At 45.5% G+C, this 12137-nt stretch overlaps 1 protein-coding gene across 5 annotated transcripts in view; it reads left to right on the forward strand.

Moving 5' to 3' along the window:
* Nucleotides 1-12137, forward strand: part of Ascc1 (activating signal cointegrator 1 complex subunit 1) — a 97392-nt gene that overhangs the window by 34221 nt on the left and 51034 nt on the right. For all 5 annotated transcript variants that reach the window (XM_034524229.2, XM_076916639.1, XM_076916638.1 and 2 more), the window contains exon 6: nt 4169-4305. In XM_034524229.2, coding sequence (XP_034380120.1) covers nt 4169-4305 — 137 coding nt within the window. The remainder of the gene's footprint in view (nt 1-4168; nt 4306-12137) is intronic.

A 12137-nucleotide genomic window follows, 5' to 3' on the forward strand; every position in this document is an offset into this window, starting at 1 on the left:
AAAAAGTTGTGAAAATAAGGTGAGCCTATTGGTTACACAGCACAGTTATGCTAAATACCACTGAGTTTCATGTGTGGTTCCCAGAGGGGAAGGGATGGAACCGTAAACAGTGCCAGGGAAGGGGCCGACCACTGAGCCGCAGGCTTGGCCCTTGGAACTCAGCGTAATGCCAGGTATGGTTATCTAACTATACTGCAGGTCCTTAAGATAGAAAGGGTCCTGTGTGTTTTGTTTTATTGGAGGCAGGGTCTCTCTCCATAGCCCATGCTGATCTAGAGATTACTATATAGCTCAGGTTGCTCCCAAACTCAAAATCCTCCTGCCTGAGCTTTCCAGTCACTGCAGTTACAGATGTGCTTCACCACACCCAATCAAGCCCTCTCATAAATGCCAGCTCTTTTATAAAGACTGTGCTGTTTTGGAGGGAAGTCCTTTGACAAAGTTGTTCTCAGGGGAGCTCAGGAGGGACTCAGATGCCATGAAATTATCAGAAGAGCTAGTCTTGGCCAGGCGTGGTGGTGCACACCTTTAATCCCAGCACTTGGGAGGCAGAGGCAGGCGGATTTCTGAGTTCCAGGACAGCCAGGGCTACACAGAGAAACCCTGTCTCGAAAAACCAAAAAAAAAAAAAAAAAAAAGAGCTAGTCTTCATTTTTGGAAACAGGCTGTCTATCATTGAGCCTGGGCTAGCCCTGAACTCCTCCTCATCTTTCTGCCTTCACTGCCTCAGTTCAGGCATCACAATACGCTGCCATACCCAGCACAAAAAGATTTCATTAAACCAGCATCGAAAACATTGTGCCCTTAGTGGCTAAGAGCATGCACCATGAAGAGGACCACATCCCTGTATTCACGTCAGGCAGCTCACAATCACCAGTAACCTCAGCTCAATGGTTCCAACACCCTCTGAACTGCAGTACCATGGAACCTGACACCCTCTGCTCTATGCAGGTAGCTGCCTACATGGGTGCTCATGAACTCAGATGCAGTACATACACAGACAAAGAAAGCTTTAAAATACTTATTCTCTCTTTCCTGAGAACTGTTGTTTTATTGAGCTGCTGTTTCTTTGTTTCTTTAGAGTCTGATGATTAAAAACTACAGCCTTCTGCTTAGGCTCCACCACCAAGTGTTGCCCCCAAGTTCCTAAATAATAGGTAAAATTCACATCATAATAAAGATTTCAGCCATAAAACCTGGCATCTGGGAGCCCCAATACATCGTGTCCAGCCACTCTAGAAAATGTAATGATGACAGGCCATAAAAAGAGTTTATTCACGGTACTGCATGGGAAACAGGCCGCAAGCCTCCTCGGCCCCCCTCGGCAGGGACCAACAGGAGCCTCAGGTCCCTGTATTACAGGGGAGGAAATTCGGGTATGGGCCCGAGGCATGCATACCTAAACAGCCGTGCTCAAACCATGTGTGCTTCTGTCAGACTCTGGACTCTGGGAAGTTTTAGTGCTTAGACAGGCCGTTTTGTTCCTGCTTGGCCCAAGGATGGAGAACTCATTTTGAGATGATCTGTCTGTACATGACACTATTCTGAGCTGCCTTTCCAGGGCCTGGTGACACTGGAAAACTTTTCCTCTTATCTTGGTGTCTTCAGCCAGAGAGGAGAAGGATGGTTGGCTTTAGGTGGACATTCTGTAAGTGAGTCACATGCAGAGCTGAGCAGGAATCTCAAGTTTTCAAAGGAAAGGTACAACATGAAGGCAGAGCTGGCGTTTGTCCTGCGTTAGCCACTCAGCCAGGGCCAGGTGAAGAGTCGGTGCTTTACAGCAAAAGCCTCCCCTGAGTCCCTGTCTTCAGCCCATCAAATTAACCATCTTAAAACGAGTGATTCAGCCGGGCGGTGGTGGCACATGCCTTTAATCTCAGCACTTGGGAGGCAGAGGCAGGTGGATTTCTGAGTTCGAGGCTAGCCTGGTCTACAGAGTGAATTCCAGGACAGCCAGGACTACACAGAGAAACCCTGTCTCAAACCCCCTCGCCCCCCCCCCACAAAAAAAAACCAACCAACTAAACAAACAAACAAAAAAACCCCAAGTGATTCTGTAGCATTAAATGTTAAATAAGTCGAAGTGCACAGTACCAGCTGTGTGTTGCTTTGTAATATTTCATCCTTCCTGCCCATTCACAGTTGTTCATTCACAGTTGTTCCCTAACAGCCTCCATCCCTAACAGCCACCGATTTGTGTTCTGTTCTCCAAGCTCTGGGCGCCTCCTATAAATAATAATAAATAATACATTCCCTCTGCTTGCTCCTTCTTTCTTCAGTTTGATGTCATGTTTTGGGCACCTTGCTCCAGCTTATGCTGTTGTTTCCCCAGCAGGGCTAGCATAGTGTCTTCACCGTCTGTTGATACACGTTTGGGCTAGTCTCATCTCTTGGCTATGTGAATAGTACTTGGAGGGACATGTGTAACATGCTTCTGATTGGGTCTGTTTTCATTCCCTGGGCATGTACCTGGAGTGCAGTTGTTGGTGGTCTGGCTTTCCATCCGTATCAGCAAGCTTTCACAGGGCTGCACTGGATTTCTTTCCTTTCCTGGCATTGTCTGAGGTTGCCATTTCTGGCAACCTTGTCAGTAGTTTTTTTTCCCCCCCTCTCCATTATTTTGAGAGTCAGTACCTCATTGTGGCTTGCTCTGTATTTCCCTGAATTATTAATGTTGCTGAAGATTCTTATGCATTGTTATTGCAGCTGTTTGTGTTTCTTCTTTGGGAAGATACCATCTCAGTCCTCTCTGTTTTGAAGATTAGTTTGTGTTTGAGTTTTTGAATTGCAGGAGTTATTATATATTTTGAATATTTTAATCTTTAACAAATAATGCAAACTCTTGTGTTCTGTAAGCTTTCTTCTTTCCTGCTTTCTCTGGATCCCTCCTTTCTTCTCCTTTGTTCCCCTTTGCTTTCCTCCCTCACCTCTCTCCCTCTCCTCCCCTTCCTCGTCCTCCCCCTTCCCTTACCTTCCCTCTCCCCTCTCTTTCCCTCTCTCGCCACTCCCTTGCTTGTTTCTTTGCTTCCTTTGCCTCACTGTGTAGCCTAGGCTGGCCTTGAACTCATGATCCTCTTGCCTCCTTAGTGGGGGATCACAGGTAGCTGTTGTGCTTGGTTTCCCTTCACTTTCTTCCCACTAATGTATTAGACTTGTGAATTTCACTTCAGTCCAGTTCCCCATGTCTCTCTGCTGGTTCGTGTTTATACTGTTCATCCAAGGACTCATTGCCAAATGCAGGGTCCTAGGAAACTCATTGTACTTATCTTCTGAGAGACTTGTGGCTTAGCTTCATGTGTAAGTCACAGATCAATTTTGAATTAGTTATTGTGCATAGCTGTGCCTCGTCTGTGCTCGTCCCGTGTGTAGACATTGCCTGTTACGTGGGATTTATTTTCCTGTTCTCACTTATAGTCGTGACACTTACTTATGTGTTTTGTTGTGTGTTTTGAGACAGTCTCACTCTGTAGCCTTAGCTGTCCTGGAACTGGCTAGCCTCAAACTCATTGAGATCCATGTGCCTCTACTCCCCAGTACTGGAACTTAAGCATGTCTTACCATGCCTAAGTATATGCATTTGAACATTTTATTTATTTATTTATTTATTTATTTATTTATATGGGTTTTTTGCCTGCATGTATATCATGTATCACATGTGTACAGTGCCCATGGAATGCAAAAGAGGGTGTTGGATCCCCTGGGACTGGAGTTACAGCTGGTTGTGGATGCTGGGAATTGGAATTAGGTTTTCTGGAAGAGCAGCCAGGTGCTGTTAACCACTGAGCCACCTCTCCAGCCATTTGTTTTTTGTTTATTTGTTGGTTGGTTGGTTGATTGATTTTGTGAGGTGTGTTTTACATCCTGGCTATCCTAGAATTTGCAGTGATTCTTCTGCCTCAGCCTTCCCAATGCTGGAATTACAGGTTAAACCTTCCCACCCTGGTTATACATTTTTGTTTGTTTTTGAGAAGAGTCTTCCTCTGTAGCTTTAGCTGGCCCAGAACTTCTATGTAGACCAGGCTGCCTTGGAACTCACAGAGCTCCACCTGCTTACAGGTCTCCTGAATGTTAGGATCAAAGGCGTGTGCCGCCTCGGCAGCTTGCCACGATCATCCTTGCCGTTTGCTTCCAGTCGAGCTGAGTTTCTTGTTTCTTTCCCCAACAACAGGATCGTGGGGTTGATAGTACCATTTTTCAGAATCCCAAAAAGCTTCACCTAACTATTGGGATGTTGGTACTTCTAAGTGAACAGGAGATCCAGCAGACGTGTGAGATCCTGCAGCGTTGTAAAGAAGAATTCATTAAGTAAGTAACAGGCAGCAGTGGGGAGGGAGATTCAGCCCAGGCTGGGGGCTTTTCTGAATCACAGTCTTGGTTGTGGATGAGAGAGATGGATGACTTGGGAATCAGGGTATTTCGCTTGCATGTATGTGTACCTTAGTACCTACAAAGGTCAGAAAGATACCAGATCTTCTGGGGTTGGAGTGACAGACAGTTGTGAGCCACCATGTAGGTGTTAGGAAACAAAGTTTGGTACTCTGAAAGAACAAGTGTTTTTACCTGCCGAGCCACCTCTCCAGCCCGGATCTGTTCATTTGTAGTACTTAACATTGGACTGTCACCTGCAAGTTTAAAAATGGACTTAAAGCATGCATTTACAGTTTCTAAGTTGTACTAATTGATAGGCAAATACTGTTTTTTAACAGTACATCCCGTTGTTTGATCCAGAGTAACATATTGCTACAACTTCAGTGGCTTAAAACAGCACACTTAAAAGAACATCTGGTTTACCATCTGTGGGTCAGGAGTGGGGGGGAGGGGGAGGGCAGCCCAGGCTGAGATCTTTTCAGTATCACAGGCTTGTCTGCAGATGAGCGAGCTGGATGGCACGGGAATTTTAGCGTTTGCCTATTTGTTTATAAAATGTACAAACTCATGTACCCATGCCATGACACACATGTCATGGTCCAGGGCAGCTTGCAGGGGTCAGTTTTTCTTCCCTTCCTCCATGTAGTCCCAGGGATCAAACCCAGGCTCACACATGGCCGCCCATTACTTCTACCTGCTGAGCCATCTCTGGTCTGTGTCAGAAGACTGATATGGTTTCACTGGACTGAAGTCAAAATATTGGCAGAGCTGTGATCCTTTCCAGTTCTCAGGAAAAATATCTATTTTCTTGCCTTTAAGCCTAGCTTTTCGAGGTCTCTCACATTACTTACCTAGTGGCTGCTTTTCCCTACCTCTAATTCTAATGTGTCATTTTTCTGCACCTTCAGTTGTCCCTGCCACTGTGACTGCAGCAGAAACAAGCTGTTGGTCTTGAAAGACTCTGACCTGAATGAATGTGTTTATATAATTAAATCGAACCCTATTACAAAGCCCCTTACCCAAGACATGGAAGAGAGTAGGGTGTGGTTTTCCAGGAGGGCCTGCCACAGTATTGCAGACAGTACTGTAGCACTGCTTAGTGAAGAGAAACTGAGGGGTCTCCCTCCTCTCCTCTCCCCTCCCCATTCCTCCCTCCCCCTTCCTCCAGCTCTATTTCTCTAGTTACTTATGAATAGCATGCTCTTACTGTGCTGCCTCAGCCTCTTGAGTAGCTGGGATTCTGTTTCCTAGGCTAGTCTCAGATTCTGAGGCTCAGGTAAATCCTCCAGCCTTAGCTTAGTGTTGGGATTATAGGTGTGCACCGCTGTGCCTGCTGAAGAGGAGGAGGAAGAGGAGCAGGGGAAGAGGAGGAAGAAGAGGAGGAGGAAGGGTAAGAAGAAGAGGAGTAGGAGGAGGAGCAGGAGGAGAAAGGCTGTTGTGACAATGGACACATGGTCCCAGGAGGCTAAGGCAGAAACATCTTAAATTTGAGGCTCACTAACATGGTATGGTGGCATTGCCTGTGAGCCCATGGCTTGGAGATGGAGATGGGGGTATCAGGAGTTCAAGGTTTTCCCTGACTATGTAAGCCAGTTGAAAGGGATTGTGAGCTTCATGAGACCTTGTCTGAAGCAAGCAAACAACCCCAAACCAAGAAACAAAGCAAACAAACAAAAAACTAAAACACAAACCACCAAACCCATCTCAGAACACAAAAGAGCAAGCAAAACCAACAACAGAGTAAATATAGATGTTTTTGTTTTAGTTAATAAGAATCTCAAGCCAGGCATGGCAGTACACAACTGTCATCTCTGGCCTCTGGAGGCGGAGGCTGCGGGTTTGAGGCTGGCCTGGCTACACAGAGAGTTCTGGGCAAGTTTCATATCTCAAAAAAAAAAAAAAAAAAAAAAAAAAAAAAAAAAAGCAGAAAAAAAATCAACTCAGGGAGACTCTTGGAGAAGGCTGACTTGTTACTTATTTTTTAACTGTAAAATTTTAATTTACACATATATCTGACACGGAAGTCATTTCACAGAACCTCCTTTTTCTCTCCTCTCCTTCCCCCTCCCCCGGGGTTCCCACAGATGGCTTTTTTCTTTTCCAGCTCTTTACATGAGGTTTGGTGAGGTGACGGGCGGCACCAGCAGGTCTAATTGAGGCAGGGTGTCTGTCCATCCAGGCCTCAAAGATCAACCCCTGACTACCTTGCTATGAATAGCAGCCTACTGTAATGCCACTGGACACAGAGTCTGGGACACACATAAGAATGGAGGACTTTTGCTTTGGATGTCCTGATGGCGTTGGCATGACAGTGTCCTTGGATATTAATTGGGAAGAAGTGGCTGAGACCCTGTTGGCACAGCCGCTGTGTCTTCTGTTTTGGTCATCTCAAAGTCAGGACTCAGAAGTACCCTTGCTCACTTTTTACTTAAGACTGAGGAAGAGAGATTTGAAAACTAACTCTCCCAGATAGATTTTAGGGAATTCCATTCCTGGGCAGGGGGACAGATTCCTGAGCCTCTGCACAGCTTGCGTCTGGGAGCCCTGACCAGGAGTGATGCAGGAATGAAGACAGACGATAAAGGACAGACATATGTACAAAAAAGCTGGGATTGGGTGGGCTGGGCTCTCTGATGGGGAGTTGTAGTCCCTGGAAGCTCCGCATGTTTGTTCTGTGTGTTGAGTGGGGAGGCTGTTGCATACGGCTGAAAGACAGGTTATTACTTAGAGATGAACAGGAAGGCAGGCCCGTGGTGTACAGTTGAACAAGGAAGCAGGTTTAGCCAGACTTGGTAGGAGCAAGTCTTTATAGGGGAGCAGTCTTCAGGCCGTGAACATCTGCAGGGAGGGGCTATACCTATATATTTTCTGCACACACCATCATCGTTCAGACCAGAAGAAGGCTTAGCCTCCCTGAGAGCCTCACCCAGGGAAGGTTCTCTTACTGCCATGGACTGAAGCACTGGGCTCCTTGACACGTCAGTCACACACATCACTCAGGACTTGATTTGCTTCCTCTGTATCCTGCAGTAGCTCAGTGGAGAAACTGCTCTATGCACAAGTGTGAGGCCTGAGTGTGTGTCCCCAGAACCTGTGTAAAGCCAGATGCAGCAGCACACACCTGTGCTTAGCAACACACACCTGTGCTCAAAGCACCCTGTGCTGAGATGGGAGCACGAGAAGGGAAGCTCATGGACCAGCTAGCTAGAGTGTGCCACGATGAACGAGAGACCCTCGGCTGAGGTGGGAAACAAGGTCTAACCTGAGGTGCGTCTCCACACAAGCACCAGGGCATGTGTGTTCATACCCATGTGGGCTCACACAGCCCTTTTTTGTATACAGGTACCATGTTATTCTAACATGGCCTTATAGGAATGGGTCGCCTGGCTCAGTGGATAGAACAAGGAGAAAGGATCTAAAGTCTTTCTCTGGGTTACATATGAGACTCTGTAGTACATTGATTTGTTCTCTTTCTCTTCCTTCTCTTTCTCCTTCTTTCTCTTCCTCCTCTTTCTCCCCTTCTTCCTCTCCTTTTTCTTCCTCTTCTTCTTCCTCTCCCCTTCCTTCCTCCTTCCTCCCTTCTTCTATGTAGCCCTGGCTGTCCTGGCACTCACTATGTAGATCAGGCTGGCCGTGCCCTCATACAGATCCTCCTGCCTCTGCTTCTAGCTTTGCTTCCTGTGTGGTGGGGTTAAAGTTGTGTGTCATCACTCCTGGTCAGTTATCCATTTCCCATTAGTTACGTGAAGACAAGAGAGCCGCTTGTTCATTGGTTTTTTGAGACTAGGTGTTTTTGTGTAGTTCAACTTTACCTCTTCCTTGCAATCCCCTGCCTTAGCCCCCGAGCAGTAGGATATCAGGCCTGTACCACCAGTCTCCACAAAAACAGAGTTTTTTGTTGAGCATAATCAAACACTGGCTGAGTTTTACAGTGAGCCAGTTCTTTTGACTCTTATTCTTTGGTCTGTGGCAGACATGGCTATTTTCTTTTATTATTTTGAAACAGGGTTTCTGTATATAGCCCTGGCTGTCCTGGAACTCACTGTGTAGAACCAGGCTGGCCTCAGATTCACAGAGATTTGCCTACCTTTGCCTCTCCAGTGCTGGCATTAAAGGTGGGCACCACTACACTCATTTTATTTTTTAAATCTTACTTAAAACTCAAAATAATTTGGTGTCCATCAGTAGATAGTTGCAGTTTTCTTTGTACAAAATAAAAAATATTTAAAGGTCTCATACTTCAATATATTCCCAATTTTCTTTTTGCTAAACTGAACTTAAAGTAGCTGCATTTTCCTGGCTGCCACTGGAATAATCCTGCTTTTAAAAAAAGGTAGAGTTAGATAAAATATTTATATAGTGAAGTATTTGTTCTTCTTGCCTTAAGAAAGTCAGGCCACAGGTTTTAATCACTGGGTTTTAATCCTAAGCTGTGGGCAGACCTAGCAAGTTCTTCCCTTTTGTGTACTTAGTGACTTTTGTGACTCACTGCCAAATTGGAGCCTGGAAGCGTGTCAGAATGTGTGTGCCGGGAATAAAGAACAGTCCTAATAGTTCTAAGCCTCTGACATGACAAGATGAAAATGGTAATTGTAGTTTTTCAAATTCAGCAAAGCTTTTGAAATAGGACAAAGTTGCCCTGCCAGAAATCTGCAGTGCATGCAGAAAGATGTTTAAAGATGCTGTTTTCAAAAGGCTGGGAGGATTTGAGACCGGCAAGTAAAACACTCAAGCCTCCCAGGGCTCCTCTCCGCCCCTCTGTGCTATGTGCACTTGCTTAAAACATTTACAGGGCAAACTTACTTCTCCCGTGTCAGATGAGGGTCAGAGTCAGGTGTCCGCAGTGCCTAAGGCAGGACCAGTTTCTCCAAATAGAAGAGACTTCACTTAGAAAAACAATGCATTAAACTCTGATGAGTACATTGTCTTCTGTTTTCAGCTATGTTTGTTCTTTGGTCTCAGCCTTTGCTATGGGTACCACTGTGTAACTGTTGGGAGCCGACTTTAGCAGAAAGCGGCTAGATCAACTTTGCAGCCATCTGGAACCATATACCCTGACGAAAGATTTGGTTTTCAATAGCCTACAACAGCTGAAGCACACTCTGATATCCCACATATTTTGTGTTGCTGTTTACTGGCCCCAGCTGCAAGGTGCACGTGGTGGCCACGCCTGCAAGGTATTGCAGTTCACGTGCTGTCCACGTGCTATCTACGCCATACATGCCTGTAAGGCACACGTGCTATCCACGCCTGCAAGGCATTGCGGTGCACGTGCTGTCCACGCTATAGACGCCTGTAAGGCTTACGTCATATCAACACCTACAAGGCACGTGGCAAAAGCCTATAAATAGCTCAGAATTCCCTTCAATAAACGAGACTTGATCAGAATCTCTGTCTTGTCTCCATTCTTCGAGTCTCTTCCCCTTTATCCCCACTCTCTCTCTCGCTAGACCCTGACCCTCGGACGGGAACGGGCAGTACGGGCTGCAACAGTTTGGCGTCCAACATCAGGCTCCAGTAAGCGCAACAGTTTGGTGCCCAAGCGTGGGGGGTTCGTAACATGTAACAGCGTTTCTAACCTGAGCCTGCTATGCTGTAAAGACCCCAAAATAAAATGTGCAAAGGAAGACACTGGAACTAAGAGGACCAGTATAGACTGTGCTGTAGCCTAATGTGATGGCATTTCAAGTTGGAATATTAAAATAAACATGACATATATTGGATTTGATAAAGCCCAGTGCTTGGGTATTTGAAGGACGTGGGTAGTTGTTAAACTAAAGGATGCTCTCTAACTAGAACCCAGATATTCGTGGAAATTCTTAAGCTTAAGGCTCATGCAGCTTTATAGATTTTGAATGAATTATTCAGTGTTGAGGAAACTCTGATGCTCAAATGTGTCTCTTGTGACTTTTCCCTGTGAGATATAGGACAGAAACAGGGCAGTGGCTCTGAGTATCTCCTTTCACAAATATAACCAGTCTTCAGCTTTAGCACCTGTCTCCTGAAGAGGCAGATAATAAAAATAAATAAATAAAATAAATAAAAGACAGACCCTCACAGGCAAGGGCTTCAGCAAGTAAATCTAAGAGAGACAAGGGCATGGGGAAGAAAAATGAACTGCAGACAGATGGTAATTTCTAATTATTGCTTCAGATGTCATCGTTCAGCCACTAAGACAGAGAACAGTGACCTGGCTTTCTCCCAATTTTTAACCTTTCTCCTGGTAAATCACGCTGGGGAGTTTGCAGGTGATTCCATCTCTACTCATAGATAAGCCTGGGAGCCTGTCCTGTCCATCCGGTTTCTGATCTCAGCCCATCATTCCACTCCAAGGATTTACATTAGATCATGTGTGTGTTGCTCAGTGATGGAGGGCTTGCTTGGCAGTCCTCACATGGAGGAGAAGAGCAAGAAAGGGAGAAATGGGTCCTGCAAATCAACGCAGACAAAAACTGTGCTTACACATTAAAATTCGGTACTGTTTGATGACATCAATATACCTGAACAAGTTCTACAAAGACACAGGTAGTTAGTACCTGGTAAAAAGTAGTTAGTCTGTATAGTGCTCACTCTGCAGTGTCATTGCTTGGGAGACAGAAGTTTGCTTCCAGTTCAAGCCCTCTTGAACTACATACTCCTAACACTGCATGGGCTACAGACACAGTGTGACCTGTCTCACAAAACAACAAAACACAGGAGAGAGTTTGGGCTCTCAGTCCATGCAGACTTAGTCGTGTAAATCGTAATGGCGCTAAGCAGCACCTCTTAACAAATGCTGCAGGTGGGAGGAGGCTCACACAGCTCTCCCATGAGGCATTAAACCGGTAAAAAAGTGGTCGTGTGACCTAACTGTGCAGGGTTAGTTTTTAACCTTTTTCAGCAATTTTTTATTATTAACATGTGTATGTGTGACTGTGGGGTTCTTGTACCATGGCATGCTTGTGGAAGTCAGAGGACAGCTTTCAGGAGTCTGTCATCCGCCCCCACCTGGTGGAGGTGGTTTCTGCTGTCCTATTAGTCTAGACTAGCTGGCCAGTCAGTGAGCAGAGCTTTTGGGGGTTCTCCTGTTTCCCTCTCCCATCTCATGGTAGGCATGTTGGGGCTGCAGGTGTCGGCCAGTGTGGCTGCCTTCCTTGCATGTGTCCTGGGGGACAAGCTCAGCTCGTGAAGACTTGCCTGGCACACACCCTCACTAACCATCTTACCAGCTCTACCACAGTTCATTGTAAAAGCATTAGGAAAACCAGGAACAGCACACACTTCTGGTCCCAGTGAAAGACCAAAGCAAGAAGATTGTTTTAGTTCAGAAATTTGGGCCAGCCTGGGCAACTCAATAAGACCCTGTCTCTTTTTGGTTTTGTTTTTTGAGACAAGGTTTCACCATGTAACTCTGGCTGTCCTGGGACTTGCTATATAGACCAGGCTAGCTTCCAGTTCAGAGAAATATGCCTCTCGTTGCCTCTTAAGTGCCCATTGAGATTCTGACTCTTAAAAAAAAATTGTGTGTGTGCTATAGTTAGTATAAAGATGACTTTTTAAAAAAGATCGATTTATTTATTTATTTATTTATTTATTTATTTATTTATTTAATGTATATGAGCACACTGTCTCTCTCTCTTTTAGGCATTAAATCCCAATGGCAGGTGGTTGGGAGCCACCATGTGGTTGCTGGGAATTGAACTCAGGACCTCTGGAAAAGCAGTCAGTGCTCTTAACCACTGAGCCATCGCTCCAGCAGCTAAAGTTGACTTTTAAAGCAAGTTTTCTTG

The sequence above is a fragment of the Arvicanthis niloticus genome, chromosome 20, assembly GCF_011762505.2.
Source record: "Arvicanthis niloticus isolate mArvNil1 chromosome 20, mArvNil1.pat.X, whole genome shotgun sequence".
Taxonomy (NCBI): Eukaryota; Metazoa; Chordata; class Mammalia; order Rodentia; family Muridae; genus Arvicanthis; species Arvicanthis niloticus.